The sequence below is a fragment of the Camelus ferus genome, chromosome 12, assembly GCF_009834535.1.
Source record: "Camelus ferus isolate YT-003-E chromosome 12, BCGSAC_Cfer_1.0, whole genome shotgun sequence".
Taxonomy (NCBI): Eukaryota; Metazoa; Chordata; class Mammalia; order Artiodactyla; family Camelidae; genus Camelus; species Camelus ferus.
In genome coordinates, this window is record NC_045707.1 from 57,124,291 (window position 1) to 57,143,815 (window position 19,525).

Consider the following 19,525-nt stretch of genomic DNA (forward strand, 5'->3'; position numbering starts at 1 on the left):
TTTAATTGTCTTAATTTTTTAAAGCTTTAAAGCTCTCTGTGGATAATTACAAAAGAGACCACTAGTTTGCTCATTTGGATTGGACTCGAGCTTCAGTGAAATATAGTTAGATAGTAAGTATAAAATATAACTTTTAATCAACTCAGAGAAGCAGCACGTCTTCACTGATTCAGAAGTCACACTTTAATGAAGAATCAAGAACGAGGAGTAAAAAGAAATATTATTTCCCCAAATGCTTCAGAGTCATGTTAATACCTATGTTATAAGCATGGGCTTCAGGACAAATCCAAGTGAAACACTATTTGTGTTTCTTAATCTTTCTGAGACTCAGTATGCTCATCTATTAAAGGGGGTGATGAACCTCGCAATAAGGCTGTGAGAAGCATTCATGGCATGGGGCGTATAAGGAGGGCAGACCCTGGCCCAACACGAGCCCTCAATAATTGGCAGCTCTTCCTGCAATTACTGTCAGAGAGACAATCTCGATATGGTGTGGATACTGGAGCCAGACTATATGGGGTCCAAATGTCAGCTCTGTTATTTCTAAGCTTTGGGCAAGTTACTCAACCCTTCCGTGTTGTTAATAAGCCCTTAGATGAGAGGGCTGAGGTCAGGGTGACAAGACAGAGTTTAGATTCACTACATGAATCAGAGTAATGGGGAAATGGCCAAAAAGAACACAGGAAGACACTTCCTGTTATCCAGGGCACTGGAGGTTGGGTGATGAGAACACTCTCTCTATATTGTACCTGTATTTTAAAATGGAATTTTAAAATAAAAAGAGCTCAGCAAATGCTCAGGAAAGAACATCAAAAATAGGCAAAAGGATAAAAGAAATACAGTTCTGGCAACCCAAATTTTGCTCACATAAACAGGAGTAGAGGAGGTAAAGAGGTTCTCATGACAGCATCCAGTTTTGACCAGGTGTTCTCAGTCTGTGCGGAGGAATCCAATGCAGGAAAGCATACAGAAAGCCCCCAAAGTTTTAACTTAGTGAAAACTTTCCTGATATGAACAGCTGTTAAATTTCACGAGAAGCTGCTAAGAGAAACTGAGAACTTTCAGTGTCCAGAGACGGATAAATAAATACAAAAATGACTCATTTGGACATCTGAGGTTTGGGCATTCTCGTCCCTGAGATCATGAAACTGGTCCAGATAATCTTTAAAAAGTTGCTTTGTGCTCTAGAATTCTAAGAGCGAGTTATCGAATTTAATAGGCAAGAACTACAAAGAAGTGCATAAGATGGTAAAAGCAAAAAGTATAATTAAGTTCTTACAGGAAATTTTTCAAAGTATAAATGCTTGAATGCTTCCTGATTCTTCCAGAGTCCTGAAAATGCACCAGGTGGTAATGGCAACCTTATACGAAAACAAAGCAGTGAGAATTATGATGAAAGTAGGTAATAAAGACAGATTGATTAGAAAAGATAATTTTCCACTGTGATGAATAATTACAATTCAAATCCCACACTGAATTGTAACCCTTAAATCTGCTGGACGGATGGTGTCTAACTGAGGCTGAAGTGGCTGCCCACTTCATGACATACATAGCAAAGTCACGGAGGGATGACTGTAGTTTCTGGGAAGGGCACTAAAGGCTCACACACTTGGCATTTAAATCGTTATTAGCAGCAATCATTGTTTCAGTAAGAAGCATAACATCTGCAAAAAGGAACCAAAAATGCATCATCAGATTACTTTTTAAGAGAAATAGGCTTCTACCATAGGCAAATAAACTTTTTTTTTTTTAAGTATTAAGGTAACACCTTTGCCAGTCTCTGTGTGTAATAAAATGTACCAATTAAACATCCCATGAACAATCTTATCTTCACAATCAATGTGCCTCTCCACTCTGGGAATTCCTTCCCATTGTCCCCTCTTCTGTTCTTTTCATGACCATCCATGTGATTTCTCACCCCGATGAACACGTGAAGATATGTGAGCACATACAACAGAAGTGGTGTACATCCCTTCTTCCCCCTCAACTTCCTCTTAGGTTTCCTTCTTGCCTCCAGAGTATGAAACAAGTGTTATACACATGACAAGGGCTTAGCTTTTATCTGTGTATTTATCTGTATATAAATAAATGAATAAATTCTCACATCAGCTCCTTGTACGAAGTATCACCTAACAAAAATAACCACTCAGTGCATTTTCTGGACACAGAACTCTTTTAGATGTTTTGTAGTTTGGAAATTTAGATACTGTACAACTTAAGGATTTTCAAAACCCTACCCTCCTGTAGTCACAAATAATACCAAGTGAAGTGGTGACTCCACAGCACTGATGCTGAGAAAACTGAAAATGAAATAGACATGGTCACTGCCAACGTGAGGCCACAACACACACCCTCCACGTAAATATTAGACCTTTGAGGCACTGAATTGTATTCTCACATTCCGTCAGGTAGAAAATGCTATTAGAAGTGGGGTCAGCTGTGATCACCTATTTCCACCATGTCTAGCCTGCCCATGCAATATTTTACTTTGTAATAAAATATTTTGTAATATTTCTCTTTTGGTCATATTTTAAGATGAAGGAAAAGGCTACATCAGCATTTGTGGACCTCATGTTATTACATAAAATGCATGCAAAAGCATTTTCTAATCTGGAAAAAAAAAAACTACAGAGATGCCGCTATGTTGTTGCTGTTGATGGTGTTACTCCTCCTGTTCAGCACTAAACCTACATAAAGGCAGCAAGCAGACGCAGATAACCCTTTCAGGTCCTTTTAACCAATTTTTCTGTTAATCTTTCAAAATAACCATGTATATGATTTCACTTTATCAGTTTGTTTTAATTGTTAACATTTTTAAAACGTGTAAAAATCATCACTAAATACTGAACTACAATATGAATATTACAGCCACTAAAAATCACCTATTTAGCAGCACTGTCAGGATGCTGAGGATAAACAGATGGAGAGGACACTCAGAAGAGATGACAAATCAAAAGCCAACATGGGCCAGAAGAGATAACGTTAATGAGTGAAGCCAACTATTCCTGAAATATACCATTAGAACAATACGCTTGACAGATCCAAATCCTTAAACCCATACCATCGCCCATACGAAGAGCTCAGCATCTAGAAGGGCACATTGTTAAAGAAGTGGCTCTTGCATTTTACAGACCGCAAATCCAAGGTGTTGGTTCATCAGTGTCCACACACTGCCTCCTCACAGTGAAGAGAGACTGCTGAGTGTTTCCAACAATAATCCAAATGAGTTAGCCCTTAGTGTGTGGAATGTGAGTTGAGTTTCCTGGTGGCCTAGAATGTACCTAACTCACTGTGTGCACATGGGCCCAAGAGCCCAGCATTTTCCAGTAGGAGTGTTACTGGAGAGAAAGGGTACATCTCTCACTTCTCAGAAGCTGGTTAAGTTTGCAATCTCTATTCTTAAAAGAAGATGCCCTGATAACTTTATTTCCTAAAAAAAATAGTACTAGCAATTAGTACTATATACATATAGTAGCAACATAGAAACATATAGATTCCATTCTTATAATTTACTAACGTCTAGAGGACTACAAATACAGGTAGCCATCCTCCAGGGGAAAAATGAAACAGCTTTAAGAACACCAGCTTTCTCAGCTGTTGCACGAAACTTTAAATATCTGTGTAAATTTTCTGAAGAACAGGGGAAGTATGCATTTGTATGTCATCTTTCATCCCTGTGAGAAAGGCCTGTGTAGGCTTGGACCTATCTCTGCATAGACCTTGGGAGTTAAGAATAACATAGCAGCAAGTATATGATCCAGGGAGAGAGTGCAGATTAGGAAGGAGAAATTCAAGGCCAATTGCCAATACTAAAGAGGGGCCAACTAATCATTAGCATAAAATAAGAAAATGCTATCTGTTCGTCACTAATAAAGTCTGGTATCTTTAAAAATGCAGGTGTTAATCTAAATATTGAAAAGATAGGAAGAAGCAACTTTGGAAAGAACCCTGGAAGATGCCATGTAATGGTCCTAAAGAAAAGCAGAAAGGAGGGGCTCCAGAATGGAAAGTATTTGTGATTGTATACATATATGGAGTGAAACATGTGAGAAGGGAAGCAACAAATCTCCAGAGAGGAGTTGGGTGTGTATGAGCTAGAGCAGAACCATTTCTGCAGCGTTCCAAATGACCACCTCTCTGGCTGCTATCCTAATGATTATTCTATATTAAATGAAGGTTTTACTTCTGGAGTAGTGAAGGCACTGGGGCTCTTTTTCTGAAGTCATAGGGAAAAAAACACTTTTTTTCTATAGTTATAATAATATAAAAAATCATTGGACTGGCAGAAGGGAGGAAATTTTGTTGAAATACCAAGTAGTGTGCTGGTTAATGTCCATCCTCATCCTTCAAATACAAGATCAAATGTTACCACCCTGTGATACTGCTCCAACTCTTACCAGAGTGAAAGGGGAGTCTTATTACCACCCACCCAGCTGTGAATGAGTTCTTCCTAGAAAGTATCCTTTCCAAAGAGAACATTCTTAAGAGGGAAGAAGGAAAACAGAGGCAGCAGTGATTCCTCTGTGCATGTGTGTGTGTGGAAGGGAAGGCATCACAGTGCTGAGAAGTCCTTAGACAGCTAATGAAGGAAGAGAACATCCATCACCGTGGAAGGTAAACATTCCTTCCATGTGACATACAGAATTCCCAGGTAAAGGATGGCCTACATTCACTGCTCCCGCAGGAATCCCCATGGTAAAAGAAATAACCTGAAGACATTTAATTCCTGCTCCCTACAGAATTCTGGAGTTAGATCCCGACTTTGCACTTGCAGTATTTCCTATGAGGTCTTTGGGCTTCGCTTGAGATCTTCCTAGGAAGATATACTTTGCATCTCCCCAGAAGAGGCTGATTAGCCATAATTTCTTTCTCAGTGGGCAGACACAAGACAGGGTAAGAAATGTGAGTTCTAGCTGTGTAACTTCTAATGATGTTTAGATTCCCATGTCGAAAATGAGATAATAGCTGTCCCACCGCCTAGTTCACTATGTTGCTGTAAAGCTAATAAAAGACCCTACTAAAATCTGTAGAGGAGATTTAGAAAGGAACGGGATTACAGTTACCTGCCATCCTTGGTTATTCAAAGGATAAAGTGGTGAAGGAAAGCTGTCCTGATCCTCCCCCAAGACTGCAGCGCAGTGAGTGACCGAATCACTCCTGCAAAATTGTAAAGATGTGAACAAACATCATTAAGGACCAAGTGCTCAATATCTGGAGGCTGAGAAACCGGCAGGCACCAGGGTGAAAGCCACGCAGACAGGACCACCCTCCAGCTCCCTCAGACCCCATCACTGCCTGCAGGGACAGGCCAGCAGGACACAGCAGGAAGCAGACAAGCTGCACTTCCAACAGCAACAAGCGTGCCTGGTCACAGAATAATGTGTGCCCACGAGCCAGGAAGAGCCAGAGACCTATGGCTTTAATAACAGTGAGCACTGGAGGACTGAGAAAGGCAATTGCAGTTAAAATTTTCTCTCATGCCCTGCACAGTGTTGCCTGGAAATTACTGACTCATAGTTTTATTTCTGCTCTTGGGATCTCTGCATGCAATTACATGAGCACCGTCTAAAATTCATGAACATTTTGTATTCATAGCAATTCAGATATCAAAACTTTCCTGCTAAATTAACTGCCCGCAGTAAGTTCCAAAATCAAAAGACTTTGCTGCCTCCATGCAGTTTGGTAGTTTTCTCATCTAGAAAGATAAATCCTTTGGAGGCAAGAAACCTATGAGGACTGCAGGGTCCATGTGTATTACACCCTAGGGTCCACAGTGGTTTAGGAATCACTAAAATGTCTACCCTCTAATTAAGGGATCCCCTGAAGAACAAAGCAGGAATTCCTAGAAAGCTTAACAAAAGAGTTTTAAAGAAAATCCCAGAGTGGATCAAGAGTTTTGTTTTGTTTTGTTTTTTTCAAAATTACCACATTACCACTATTTCTGATTTGGGGATGAGTCACTGTAACGTGATAAAATGAATCGTTACATTTAGTACATTGTAAAGCTTGGAAATATGATTACAGCTTGAGATTTTAAAGAAACTGCCAGAGACAGATAATTCCCAATGTCATTTACACTATTCCTAATGGATTTTATAGTGAAACAAGAAGCTCTAGCTGTATTTACAGAAAGCAAACAAATCTGGGATTAAAACAATGAGACATAATTTTTTTTTTACTGACTTATTTTAACGTAATTTGAGCCCCAAACATTTCAAATATTCCAAGCAGATTTTTCCCCCTTATTCTTTCTAATCACTACAAGTACAATTAGTGAACGTAAATAGCATTAGGGAATATTGTTCTTTCAAAGAACAGTCCACTTAATTATTATACAAGTAATAAGGAAAAGTGTGGGCATGAATAATTGAGAAGAATGGACATCTATCTCTTTGTCTGCTGGTCTCTCCCAGGGGTAGCTTTTGATGCCAGCTTACTTTTAAGCCCCTCATGGACAGAGTCATTCTTATTATTGGTGGTTTTACCTCATATCCATGCAAAAATAGTAAAATATGGCAATACACCACGTAAACTTGAACTTTTTCTGAAAAAGGTTATACTTTTGCTTTTGAAAACATATGGAAAGAAACTACACCCATAGTTTACCATTAGTTATTATTTCTCAACAATCATTGTACAGATTCAGGAATCAAACTTGAACATTATTTGCAGATAAAATGAAAAAACTATGAAGGCTAAATGGACAATGGAGTTGTTATGATATTCCATTAAATATATGTTCATTCAATTAAATATATGTTCATTTTGATTATACATTTCTCAAATTTAGGGGTCATTACAATTCTTACAGGTCAGACTCTCGATATTTTGTGAACCTCTGGACACTGTATATAATTCCTAATCAAACACCTTTTACAGGTCACCAAGTGGTTCTAGGGCCCCAGGTAGTTGGTTTCTGGAAAGGATGCTGCTTTTCAGACCACAGACCTTCTTTAGAATATGTTCTACATGGAAAAAAATGATTCTCTACTCAAATTACACACTGTTTTTTTTTTCTAAGCCACAGTAATTTTTATTGTCAAGGGTGTGCTTTTTTCCTTTCCTTTAACTCAATTAAACACATATGTCTTATGTGCTCTTAAAAAGCATCCATCAGCCATTTTCCATATGAATGACGTGTCCCCTTCAAGGCACACAAAATCGCTACAGACTAGTACAAACAAGTCTTCTTGATAGATATTAAATACGAAAGCATCCTCTGCGTACTTCAAGCAGCTATTGGGATGCATGAATAATTTTCAGGTCAACCAGTCAGAGTAGAATGGCTATTGGAGATGAGGGTTTCAAAAGGAAATCCTGGCTCTCACAGATAAAAATGAGTTCTGAAATAAGGATTAAAGACTGTTCTCTTTAAAAAAAAAAAAAAAAAAAGAGAGAGAGAGAGATCTTGGTGGTAACTTTTTTTTTAAAATTATTTCTAATCCGTACCTTTTGAATACAATGATACCTAGTTTCAAATACCTAGTTTCACTATTAACTTAAGGGAGGAATCAAAGTCCACTGCATATCATAATATATTGGATCGTCAAATAATTTATAATGAAATTTCAGAGTCCTGGATCTGTACCATAAAATTCCCTGTTTAGGAACAGAGAGAGAAGAAAATCATTCTGAATTGGTGACAATCTAAACCACAAAATGCTTTAAGGCAATAGTTGTGTTATTTTCAAGTACTTGAAGTAACAATAATGGCTATGAGGAAAAAATTACAGTTTATGTGCTTTATTATTTTTGAATGGATGTGGGGCGATGCCACCAATAATGTGAGTGGCAGGATGCATGAGGGGTTTAAAACCGTACTGGCATCAAATGCCACCTCTGGGATCTTGCAAACATTGCTTTATGAAATAAACGACTCATTTAGAGTTAGGGGTTATATAAAAATGTAAGCCCCGAGCGTGCTTTTAACAGCTCTTACAAACCATGTGCTTCCCTGAACATCCACCCACAATCTTGCTCAGTTTAATGAATGCTTCAACAAACACTCCCTTTGTCCCCAATACCTTTCCCCCAACAGGGGAAAGATTTCAACCAGCTCTATGTTAATATGGATTCCGAGTCAGAAAAATATAAATTCAAATGACATATTCAGTATTAATCTTTTTCATTTGCCAACAATATGTCTTAAAATTTAAATTAAAAAGACATTATGAAGGGATTACACGTTTACTGAGAACAATAAGAATCTGAGAAGTGCATCTCCTCTATTAGATTTTTGTAAGGTTAAATAATTCTACCTGAAAAAAACATACTCTTTCTAAAATTACTGTTTTTCATTTAATTTTCACAGAAATGACAATGTTTTATCAACCTGAGAAAAATTTTATACCAATATGAGAATGATAAGTAATAAGAATTCTTTTGAATTAATAGGAAAATAAAACTTTTTTAAAACCACATGCAATGTTCTTTATTCATAATAGCTCATTCTGGCAAATTCTACTACCTTAAAACATATTGGTAAAGATGCCAATATTATGCTAACCAGAGGCACTAAAACACCCTATATCAATCATTAAAATAATGTCACATCCTGTGTGTCTCCAATGTACTCAACTTCCATTTCAGCTTCCACTAGCTTAACAGTTTTAAAGTATTGATTTAATCAAGGTAAACCAGAATATTTTTTACTTCAAATTTTAGCCCTTTATCTACCAAATGAACAATGATGAAAACTGTTAGCAAGGAACTGTGGTCCTTGATGAGTTAGGGGTTATATATTATGCTACTATGTGACCCAGTAATTACACTTTTAGAAATTTCTACAATTGTAATTATCAGAAGAAAAGACAACACAAAAAGGATATTCAATAGAGCATTATTTATAATCATAAATAAAAAAGACTAAGAGGCCTAAAAAGAGGTTGATAAATATTTTCAACAGAGTAAAATTTGAAATGCTTATGAGACAGAGCTAAGGAGAAAAAGGAATACATGAGAGTAAGCCAGATTTTTTCAACAACCTAAAATGCTTGTCAAAATGTAAAGTTATATAGATTACAAAGTTAACAGTATTGCCGACGGGTAGGAGTACAGAAACTTTACTTACTTCTTTACATTTTTGGTACTGAAGTTACCTTCATCATGAATGCATTGCTCCTATGATCAGAAACCTTTTTAAAGATGCAAGACTTCTCTTTTTAAAAACTTGTACCTTAATTGGTTCCATTTTATGGGATTTCCATGTTTAAATTACAAGAGTTGACACTGAATATTCTCAAACAACACACAAGCCTCTTCTGCAGCCTCCTCACTAGCAATATCATTGCAACCACTCATTTTTCTTTATGTTATATACCAATTCTTGCTCTTGTAAATAGCAGCATTGCAAATTTTGCTTACTTTACCACAATATTTCCTAAACACCGAGCCTTCAGCTTTTGCATGTTGTCATCCAAAATCATAACTGCAAAGTAAAATATAAATAAATAGATAAATAATTGAATAAAAATAAACAACCTTAAGGCTTAAACGTTGCCATATTTTCCATATTCAATCCCCCAAAATTCTAGCTTAAAAAAGTCATCCTTTAATTCCTGTGAGACCATGCACATATATAAACAAGCTAAAATGTATCACAGAAAATATAAGGACTACATACTTTTGACTTCTAATAAGATAAAGAATTTTCCTTCAGAACCTCCTTTCAATAAAAACAGTATTTCAGACATGCTGGTAATTTTAAAATCTATGTTTATATCTATTCAAATATATCTTTCCATTCTGTCAAAAATATAAAAATATATGTTCAGCCTGCCAAAAATTAAAGAAAACAAAGTTTTAAAATACACCAAAAGTTTTTTCAAGCAATACAAATAAAGAATTTAAAAGTCTGCAAAACCCTTTTTTTTTTTTCTGATTTAAGGCTTAATATCCACTTATGACCCTTAAAGGTCAATTTAACCTTCCCAAATATTATTCCAATGTTTTCTGTGCTATACTGTCAAAATCCTCAAAGATGTTAGGAGACCAAGGCTTGTATCCGCATGCAGTACCCTTAAGTACAAACCAGAAATGAGACTATATCATCATGTTTTAAGCTTTAATAGATCCTTTATGTGACTTCATCTGTCCCAGTTTTTCTACTGAAAGAAGTTCTGAGAAAGAAGAAGTATTATTCCCAGAAAAAATTAATTGTTCCCATCTTTGTGTTCCCAGAGCAATTTGTTTTAAAATTCTATTCTGACAATTATGAACGCTGTAGATATCTGTCTCTCAGTAGGCTGTGAGTTCGTTGAGGGTGGAGGTCATGATAATTCGTCTTTGTTTCCCCAAAGCCCAGTACAGTGGCCAATTTACCATGCGCCCCTGAACACGTTCTGGTTCTGTTACCCTCCGATTTCCCCATCTAGAAAGTGGAAATAATTCCCTCCTCACAGTGTTGTACAGTAATTACTTGAAAAAAAATACAGTGACGACCTTGAACAAGGTACTCTATGAATGTGAAATTAACTGTTATATTACGTTGAGTGTTTTTCACACCAAAGCTGGTTTTCTTTCCTTTCCCCAAAGAATACTGCTTTTTATTATAATATTAAATGTTACATTATACTTTTGAATCTCTGACTAGCCACAAAATAAAAATCATGAGTCATAAAGTCATTATTTCCTTTGTCATAAATACTTTAGTGCTAGTGTTTAAGCTGTGCTGTCTGTAAACCAATGGCTTTCAGACAATGAGAAACTTCTGTACTGAAATTCCATGAAGCATTAAAGCTTTAACTCTTTCTTACAACTGGATATAAAAATGATCCTGAAACACTGAAAGGGAAATGTATTTAACATCTCCCACAGTCATCAGCCCCTAAAAATGGCTCAACACTAAAGTAATTTTTCTGATCAAAGGAAGTGGAGATGACCGAACTGCTCAGGAGGATTTCACTAAAGCTGGATTCAACTCCCCATGCCTGGTGAAGTCACTGACTTCACAGAATGTCTATTTTTGCTCTTAAAAAAAGATCTTAAGTGGCTTTTTATAAATGTATCTGCTAGGCTAAACCAAATGATCCTTAACCAGTCATTGTCCTAGAAGGAAAATATAATATTTTTCTGTTAGAGAAGCAAGTGACAAATCACTAAATTTGATAATTTACATGCAAATAGGAACTGCATGCAGGAATCATATCCCGTTTCCCAAAGCTGAGCTGAAGCTAAATTGTGTGACCTTATGCAAATAACATAACTTCTGTGCCTCATTTTCCTCGTCTGTAAAATGAATGTGTAAATCTAAATCAGGTCAGTCCCTCTGGCTTCTCTGAAATATTCATAACACTACTAGGTAAGACTTAGTCCAGTCCTGCTAGCAGGCGCTTGTGCTAATGCTTCATTGTGTTTCATCACAACACAGCAACCCTATGAAGGGCATAAAGATTATCATTCCCATTAAGAACTAAGGAAACAACGTTTGACTTGTATAACCATGTATAACTTACACAAGTCACCTTATACAAGATGTACAACTAAGAAGTGAAATCCAGGGGAAATTATTGAACTATTATAATCACTACCAATAGTTTAAAAACAAATATGGAAGAGATACTGTATCTCATAGTGCCAGTATGGATAAAATTATTTTTCTTTTTTAGAACCCTTACTCTTTATATTTATTTTTTAGCTAACAAGGTTCAAAAGCCTTATCATCACTCTAAATTAAAAGGTAGCATATGTAATGGGAAAAACTGCAGATTTTATAATGGAAACGAACAAACAAAATAAAACACAATGGTTTGCACTATCTTTAGGACCTAACCAGCTGTGTTACTTTAGGAAAGCTATTTAGTCTTTCTGGGCACCAGCTAACTCATCTCTAAAATGGGAATAATATCTCTAAATTAAATATACTTCAGCATTAATTGAAATGATGTATGCATAGTACTTGGTACCCAGCAGGCATTCCATACATATTAACCTCACATCCATATCCTTAACGTGCCTTATATTGTGACAGTCATTTAGAACATGTCCTTAGAAGTCTACAAACTTACTTTTGATCAAATTGGCTCACAATAAAAGTTATTATAAAAGGTTTTACACTTTTAATACAAGGTATTCACTGAGTCAAATACTTATTAAGTACCTAGTATGTTTCAAGCAATATGATTCACAGTAAACACAGAAAGATACCATATTTTGTTAACATTATATATTTCAAGTAATCAGGGTCATTTCTCACCATTGTATCCTGGAACACTTTTTCCTGCTTGCCCTGGAGGAGGTGATTTAGAATTACCTAATCCAACGCATGACGCTGTAATTGGGGATCCAGTCTCTGGAGAAATAAATATTATTTATCATTTAACGTTTCAACTCGAGATCATGATGTTTCCTCAGTGCCTGCACTGCCCCTCTCCCTCCACAGAATTTCACTGCATGAGGAACAGATAAATAGTGCAAATGTACTATTTAAAAGTGCAAAAAATCCAGTAATTTATATAACATCGACATTTTTAAAACTTAAGGACACAAATTCAGAATAATATATACAGTAACTGCTTCTGTTAAAGAAAAGAAAGGCTTCTCTAGTGTTTCCAGCTGTGCAGCAGCAGGCATGAAGAACGGAGAATTATGCGACTGTGAGAGTTTTACAACACATGTTAAAAACTAAAAAATCTCTATAAAAGATGGTTTTTCTTAATTTGCCTAAAGTTATTTTATCAGGGTCAATAACAGCAAAGGGCAAAATATTCCTGTAACCTTTAGCTCAGTCTCTGGAATAGGTAACCCAAAGATTTTTTTTAAAGTATGTGAAAACACCATACTCTAAATTTTAAGAACTACATTTGCCTAGAGACCTCACATCTAAAGCTGAATTTATCAATGCTTTATCAAATTGCTCTTAATCTGTTGCTCCTGGATTTTTGAAGGCCCAAAATATAGGAAGGAAGCTATTTATGCTATGCTGATTACTTCCTTAAGACCAGACACTTATCCACAATTAGCATGCATTGATTAATGCAAATGTGAAACCTGTCTTCTCTGTCTCAAGTTGTAACAGAATAGCTATTACATGATAATCGTAAGTTCTGAGAGTGATAATTTTTATAAAGGAATGCATTTGTATTATTAGCAAAAACAAGTTTGGAGTTAACAGAGTATTTTAAATATGAGATTTGTATTTGTGGAGGGGCAGGATGAGAGAACACTGACAGTGAAAAGTTTCATAACTACAGGCTTAATGTTATACACATAAATGTGAGTATTAAGGGATTAATTGCCAAACCAATCAGGTCAAAAGTAATCCAAAATATTAAAAACATCTATCTTCCTAAGGACGCAGAATGTATTTCCTCCAGTCTGGTCTCCACCATAATTTATCATATATTTACATCACTTTCAAGTGATGAGAAGAATTTATTACTGTTCTTTACCTTCCAGAGTAGTTCAGTTTATTATCCCCATGTTATGGATGGTGGCTCAGCCGACATCAATAACAGAAGATGGACTCTTGAACACTAAAACATGGTTCCTAGGTCACGGTGCAGAGCTTAACGTGCTAAGCCAGATGGTCACCGCTAAGGAAAAGTGGCAAGTAACCAGAGCAGGCAGCTGATGTTTAATGGAGAATTCTCAAATATTCTCATATCATGACAAAAAATGGAAAGGGATTTTGTGAAATGGTATTCTAACAGCCACGGGACACCCTGAGCATTCTCCCTACAGCATAAGCAAAGCATGGGAGGAAATGCGCATGTTTGGAAATTTAACATTTTTCCCTTTGCCTTTGGGAAAATGCCTTAAGCCCACACCTTAGCTAGCCTTGAAAACTGGTAAGAGAGACAAGAGCAGTGGTGAGAGAGGAAGCAGTCCTGCAGAGAGAGGTGCTTAGAGGAAGGTACTCGGATAAAACAGGGTGACCACAGAAAGAGAAGCTACCAGGACATGTTAGAAAGGAGATAGCGCCTTCAAGATGGTTCTGTTCCCCCTCCCTCCCAGCTGAGAAGCAGCTGCTGAAGTAAATCTGCTATTTTTAAAGTATATCTTGTCAAGTTTAGTTGATCAGTAGGGGCACTCCAATCACTTAAAGTTCAAGCTCTCGACGTTTCTTAACACCATAAGGCCTCTCAGCCACTTGTCACCACACGGCTCCAGAACCTACAAATGTACCGTCTGGTGATTCTAATTCCTATCAATGGTTCTGGTACCTGCTGCCTAAAACAAACAAACAAACAACCCACAACATGAAACCAACTGCACCCCGCTTCATCGCATCTCAGTGTGGATTCTTATAAAAGACGCTGCACTCTGTTCTTCCTGTAACATTGGGAGGAGGGAAGTGAGAATGAAATGAAGCTAAAGACACTAGAAAGTGAAGTGCGGTCAGTGTCTACTGCCTCAGCTGATCTTCTTAAGCATCGTCGTATAGTGATTACACATTAAGAATCTTTCAGCCTTCAGCTGTTTTGTTGTAGTTTACGACCGTAAAACCACCATGAATTTTAAGAGTCATGAAAATGAGGCCGCCCCTCGCTCCCTCATCTTCAGAGATGGCCAACACTCTGTCACTCCATCCACTTTTACTCTAATCTGAGCACCCGACGCCCACACCTCTTGGCCTTTCCCGCACCTTCGGAAACAGCCTACATTCTATGTAGTACATATCTCTCCAAATAAATCTACCTTTACTCAAAAAAAAAAAAAAAAAAAAAAAAGAGTCACAACAATCAGTATCCATTTAGTTACTTAAAGTAGGTAAGTTTATACTTTGAACTTTAATGCAATTTGAGTATCTCGTTGACCTTATTTTGACATTCATTTAGGGGATTAGAAAAAGAACTGTTGGTGGTGACACGTACAAAGGATACAGTCAGACGAAAGGGTAGTTCCTAGGATTCTAAGCAATCTAAGGAGCCACAGTTGCGACAAAAGTGGGATGAGAAAGACCACAATGGTTGTTACAGAGACAGCCATTTGGCTTCCTCTCTTTATACCTCTGCTCGTCCTGAGACCCAAGAAGCGATCCATCTGCGCCACAGGCGCACAGACGCCCGCTCGCACGCTCAGGCACGCAGACTGCGCAACCCCCGGCTCTCCAGCTGCTCCACGTGCAGGGCAGGCTCCGCTCCCGGAAAGCCCCAGGCATGCTGCGCTCCTTAATCAAACTTCAGAGGGCTCCCACAGCCCCATTTCAAAGATGCTCTAAAAACATCTGCCTCACCCTGCCCAGGCTGTAATTAACCGGCTAGCAGTTATCTAGGCAGACAGGAAATCCAGATGTCATGTTTTGACTGGGAAATAGCTACACTGAACAAACCAAAACATTCTCTTTGAAGAGGAGAACTGGACACTTCATTTGAAGAAATCTTTCCAAAGGTGCCCAACCTGAGAAAGACACAATATTCAGCAATTTTCCAGCATAATTTCCTTAGGGAAGAGAAAACTGGGAGGCAGACAGCAGGAAATTGAAGGTTGCGAAGAATAAGCTACTTTGGTATGTTTATATTCACACTGCGTTAGAAGCTAATACAGACACTTCACTATTTTTTTTTAGTATTTTTCCTGCCTCACCCCACCTTATTGCATTAGTGAGTTGTAACCTAAATGAATTTTTCTTAAAACTTCTAACTCCAAAGGAAGAAAATGAAAGAGAATTAATACATATATTTTTTCCAAATATGAATTATGCCTTGTACCATGTGCTAAGTGCTTTTTGTTTATATTATTGCATTTAAGCCAACAGGAAGAAAAGGAAATATTATTTTTTTCCAGATGAGAATTCCTGAGGCCTAGGATAGAAAATTTAAGCCATTTCCCTTGCTTCACATTGTTTTCAGAGAAGGAGAACAATGGCACAGATGAGGAGTCCCTTGTGAGGTTCTCATGTAGAATACAGACGATGAGTAGGAAATGGAACTCACCCAGACCGCATCTCAGCAGAGAAAGAAAAACCCTTGTGACAGGAAGTGAGCCCAGTCTCTCACACACGCAAATGGAAGGAATGGTGATACGTAACACTTATTACCAAATGTCTATGAGCAGCTATTATGTGGTACTGTCATTCAAACTGGATAGAGCAATAAATGCAAGTGCCCAAAATTCCTACCCACGTGGAGCTCACATTCTAACTAGGGGAACAAACCACAACAACACAGGAAAGTACAACATATAGCATGTTAAAAAGTGATAACCACTAAGAAAATAAAGCACAGACAGGATATAGGATGTGAAGGGAAGGGATTGCAATTTTAGATTGGGTGACCAGAAAAAACCTCCCTGAGAAGTGCATTTGAGTGAAGACCTAAAAGAAGTGAGGGCACGTGCCTCATACATATCTAGGGACAAAGAATCCAAGAGGAAGGAACTGCAAATGCAAAGATCCTGAGGTAGGTTTATTCCTAGAGTATTTAAGGAGCAGTGGGGCAGCCAGTGTGACTGAAGCAGAACAAATGAGGAAAGTGTTGATAAGAAATACGATCAGAGAGGTAGTCAGGAGACAGATTGCATAAAACTACTTCAAAGTCCTCGTAAGACCTTAAGTTTTTCTTCTGAGTGACTCTGCAAGCTAATGAGGGCTTCTGAACAAAGAAGCTGATGAACCATAACAATGCAAATAAAATTTACTTAAATAGTTAAGCCTCATTTAGGTTCTATGATCAGGTTTATTTTATTTGGGGTTTTGAGAGAGATATGGGGGAAATATGAACAGGTGGAAGCTGTTTTGGAATGGTTGGGTAACGACAGGAACCTGTCTTCCTGAAAGTAGGAACCCATTCACATGAGAATTCACTAGACTGACAAAAAGACTAGAGCCCAGTTAGGTGGCAGATGGGAGACAGCCTGCCCACACAAACCGAAGACAATCAGTTTTGTTATATAAGTGTTAGTGTGTCTATAAATCAATACAGCATTTCTAAAAGGCAATTTTGCAATTCTTATAAGAAGCCTTAAAAATGCCAATTTTTCTAAAAACCCTTAAAGCCTCCTCATAGCCTTTAATACAGTTGTTCCACTTTAAGGGATGTGAACAATGAGATATTCGTAAGAGTTCACACATATCAAGTGCCAAGGATGTCTGTCATAGTATTATTTATATTAGAGTTTAAAAGATTGTCCAAAAAATAGGAATTATTCCATATTAAGGAATACTGCAAAGGCATTCAAACACCATAGAAAAATGTCCAGCCAAGATAGGAAATGATTCTCACCAAAATACTGTTTAGATAAAAGTTATGAAACAAAATGTACAACATGATACAATTTTTTGTAAATAATATACATTGGGCAAAATAAACATCTTGGCAAGATACATATAAAATATTAGCAGAATTTCTGGACTCCATTTCTGAATGGGGAGCAGAGGGGAAATTATATTCAAGAGTTCAAAGGCTACATCCATAGCCTTTAAATCTGTCCATGGTGAAAGACTGAAGGTGGGTGCAATTTGATATTCCTTCTACCTACAGGTGGGTTCCATGTCCTCTCAACTTCAATTTGGGTCATCTCTTGATGGCTTTGAGTAACAGCAAAGAGTGGAAATGATACTTTGTCAGTTTCTAGGCACAGGTCGGTCTTAAGAAAACCAGAACACTCTCAGGAACCCGTGAGCCGCCATAGAAGATAGTCGGCTACTCTGAGTCTTCCAAGCTAAAAATGCCACTAGCAAGCATTCCAGACAGAGTCCTAGATGAGTCAAGCCTTCGGCCTAGTCCCAGGCATGACAGTGAAGCCATCTTGGACCCTCCAGACTAGTTCACTCACCACACAATACTGCCTGAGTTGTCTCAATCAACAACACTTGGAGTACTAAATCCCTAGCTGATCTCTGCTGTATCTTTGACCCATAAAATCCTGAGATATGGTGGCTATTTTAAGCCACTAGGTTTTAGAGGTTTTTGTTTTTTGGGGTTTTTTTGGTTTTTTGTTTGTTTGTTTGTTTGTTTGTTACACAGCAAAAGACACTGGAATACTTGCCATTAAAAATGTTACAGAAATCTTTCAAAAAGGAATTGTGCATGTAATTATATGAAAACATCCCCCTAGCCAACAGCTGAAATCAGGTTCTTCTAGTGCGCTTTGAGAATCATTTGTATCAGCAGGACCTGAACACCGTCCAATCCCTGACATTTTGTGCTCAGAAAATGTTCGCTGACTAGTAAATGCATCCTTATATAATTTTAGGTTCTGATTCCCATTATTAAGAACAGGGATCTTAAAAAAATAAACAGCAAATCACACAATGCAACCCCAAAATGAACCAGAGAGCAAGAGAAACAGAGGACTCAGGAAAGGGAAAAAACTGTATGTTACTGCTGTAATTCTGTTACGATCTTTTTCTTATTCCAAGAACGATATTCAAAGGTCAGCCCTTCCATAAATATTTATTGAATATACCCTGTGTACTGAATGCATGTCTTTTGGCAAGAAGGGAGTGTTAAAGGTGGAAAGACATGCCTAACAGAAATAGTAGCAAGAACAAAGTTGAGCAGTTAGACCACCAAGGGACTGACCCCAAGTTATTTAGTAGAGCAAAGCGTGGGGGTGATGGGTGGACTGAGAGATAATAAATAAAGAACAAAATGTGCATGGAGAGCAGAGGCAGATCACGAAGTGTCTCCCAAACTACATTAAGGAATTTGGATATTATTCTCGGAACACTGGGGGACTCGGGGGCTGTAGCAGAAGCAATTTATTCAGAATTACAACTTAGAAAAAGTTGTTCAGTTGCGAACTAGAGTGCTAATTTGAGGATCCCAACCTAGAGCAAGAAATTGGACGGTGGTGGTCTGGTGCAGGCGCAGGTAGAAGATGATGAGATCGAATGTGAGTTACACTCAGCATCGGAAGAGCTTGGTGATTGCTGGGATATGCGGACAGAGCAAGAGGAAGAAATCCAGGACAAGCCCCAGGGTTCTGGCTCACAGATGAAAGCCAACACAGAAAGAAGAGGAGATGGGAGTCAGGCTTAAGAGGAAGAACATGGTGGCAGGTTCAGCTCTATAAATAAGAGCTCCAGCTGTATCTGGAAATCTGCCAGTGGGTTCCCACTGTGGTTCTAGAAACACAACATTTAAGCAATATGGATTCAGAAGTTGGTGGCCCATACAGAGAGCTAAAACCCTAGAAATAAATCAATTCAGTGGCCCAGGGCCGCTGAGTCGTATTAATCACAGCATCATGATGGGCACAGAAGCAATCTGTAAAGAAACCATTCTCTACACCTCTAAATCTATACAGTGAGCTATAAATAACTTGAATGGTGGTAGCCAAAAGAAAGCAGAAACAGCGAGTTGTACACCGGTGAAAGAAAATCAATGTAATCTTTGTGTTCACGAGATGGTGCGATTACAGTTTAAAATACTTAATTCAAAGCAGCTTAACTTTTGGTACTGGAAGCAGACCATTAATTCAAGCTGCAAGACACTGGTCTTATCCGGGTCTCTTACCAGCACACTGCCTCTTACCTTAGAGAACCTCATAAATAACTTAGAGCTGAACTAGATATGAAATGCTGGACTAACGAAGGAGTAAGATAAAACACATGGAGAAAGGACTCCGGACAACACAGAGC

The 19,525-nt window shown here is 37.8% G+C and overlaps 1 protein-coding gene across 1 annotated transcript in view; it reads right to left on the reverse strand.

Annotated features, from left to right (window-relative positions):
* Positions 1–19,525, reverse strand: part of ACSS3 (acyl-CoA synthetase short chain family member 3) — a 134,099-nt gene that overhangs the window by 14,393 nt on the left and 100,181 nt on the right. Inside the window, exons 10-12 of the mRNA XM_006189289.3 lie at positions 12,194–12,289; positions 9,364–9,427; positions 1,280–1,361 (exon numbers count right to left, since the gene is read on the reverse strand). Of these exons, the coding sequence (XP_006189351.2) occupies positions 1,280–1,361; positions 9,364–9,427; positions 12,194–12,289 (242 nt within the window). The remainder of the gene's footprint in view (positions 1–1,279; positions 1,362–9,363; positions 9,428–12,193; positions 12,290–19,525) is intronic.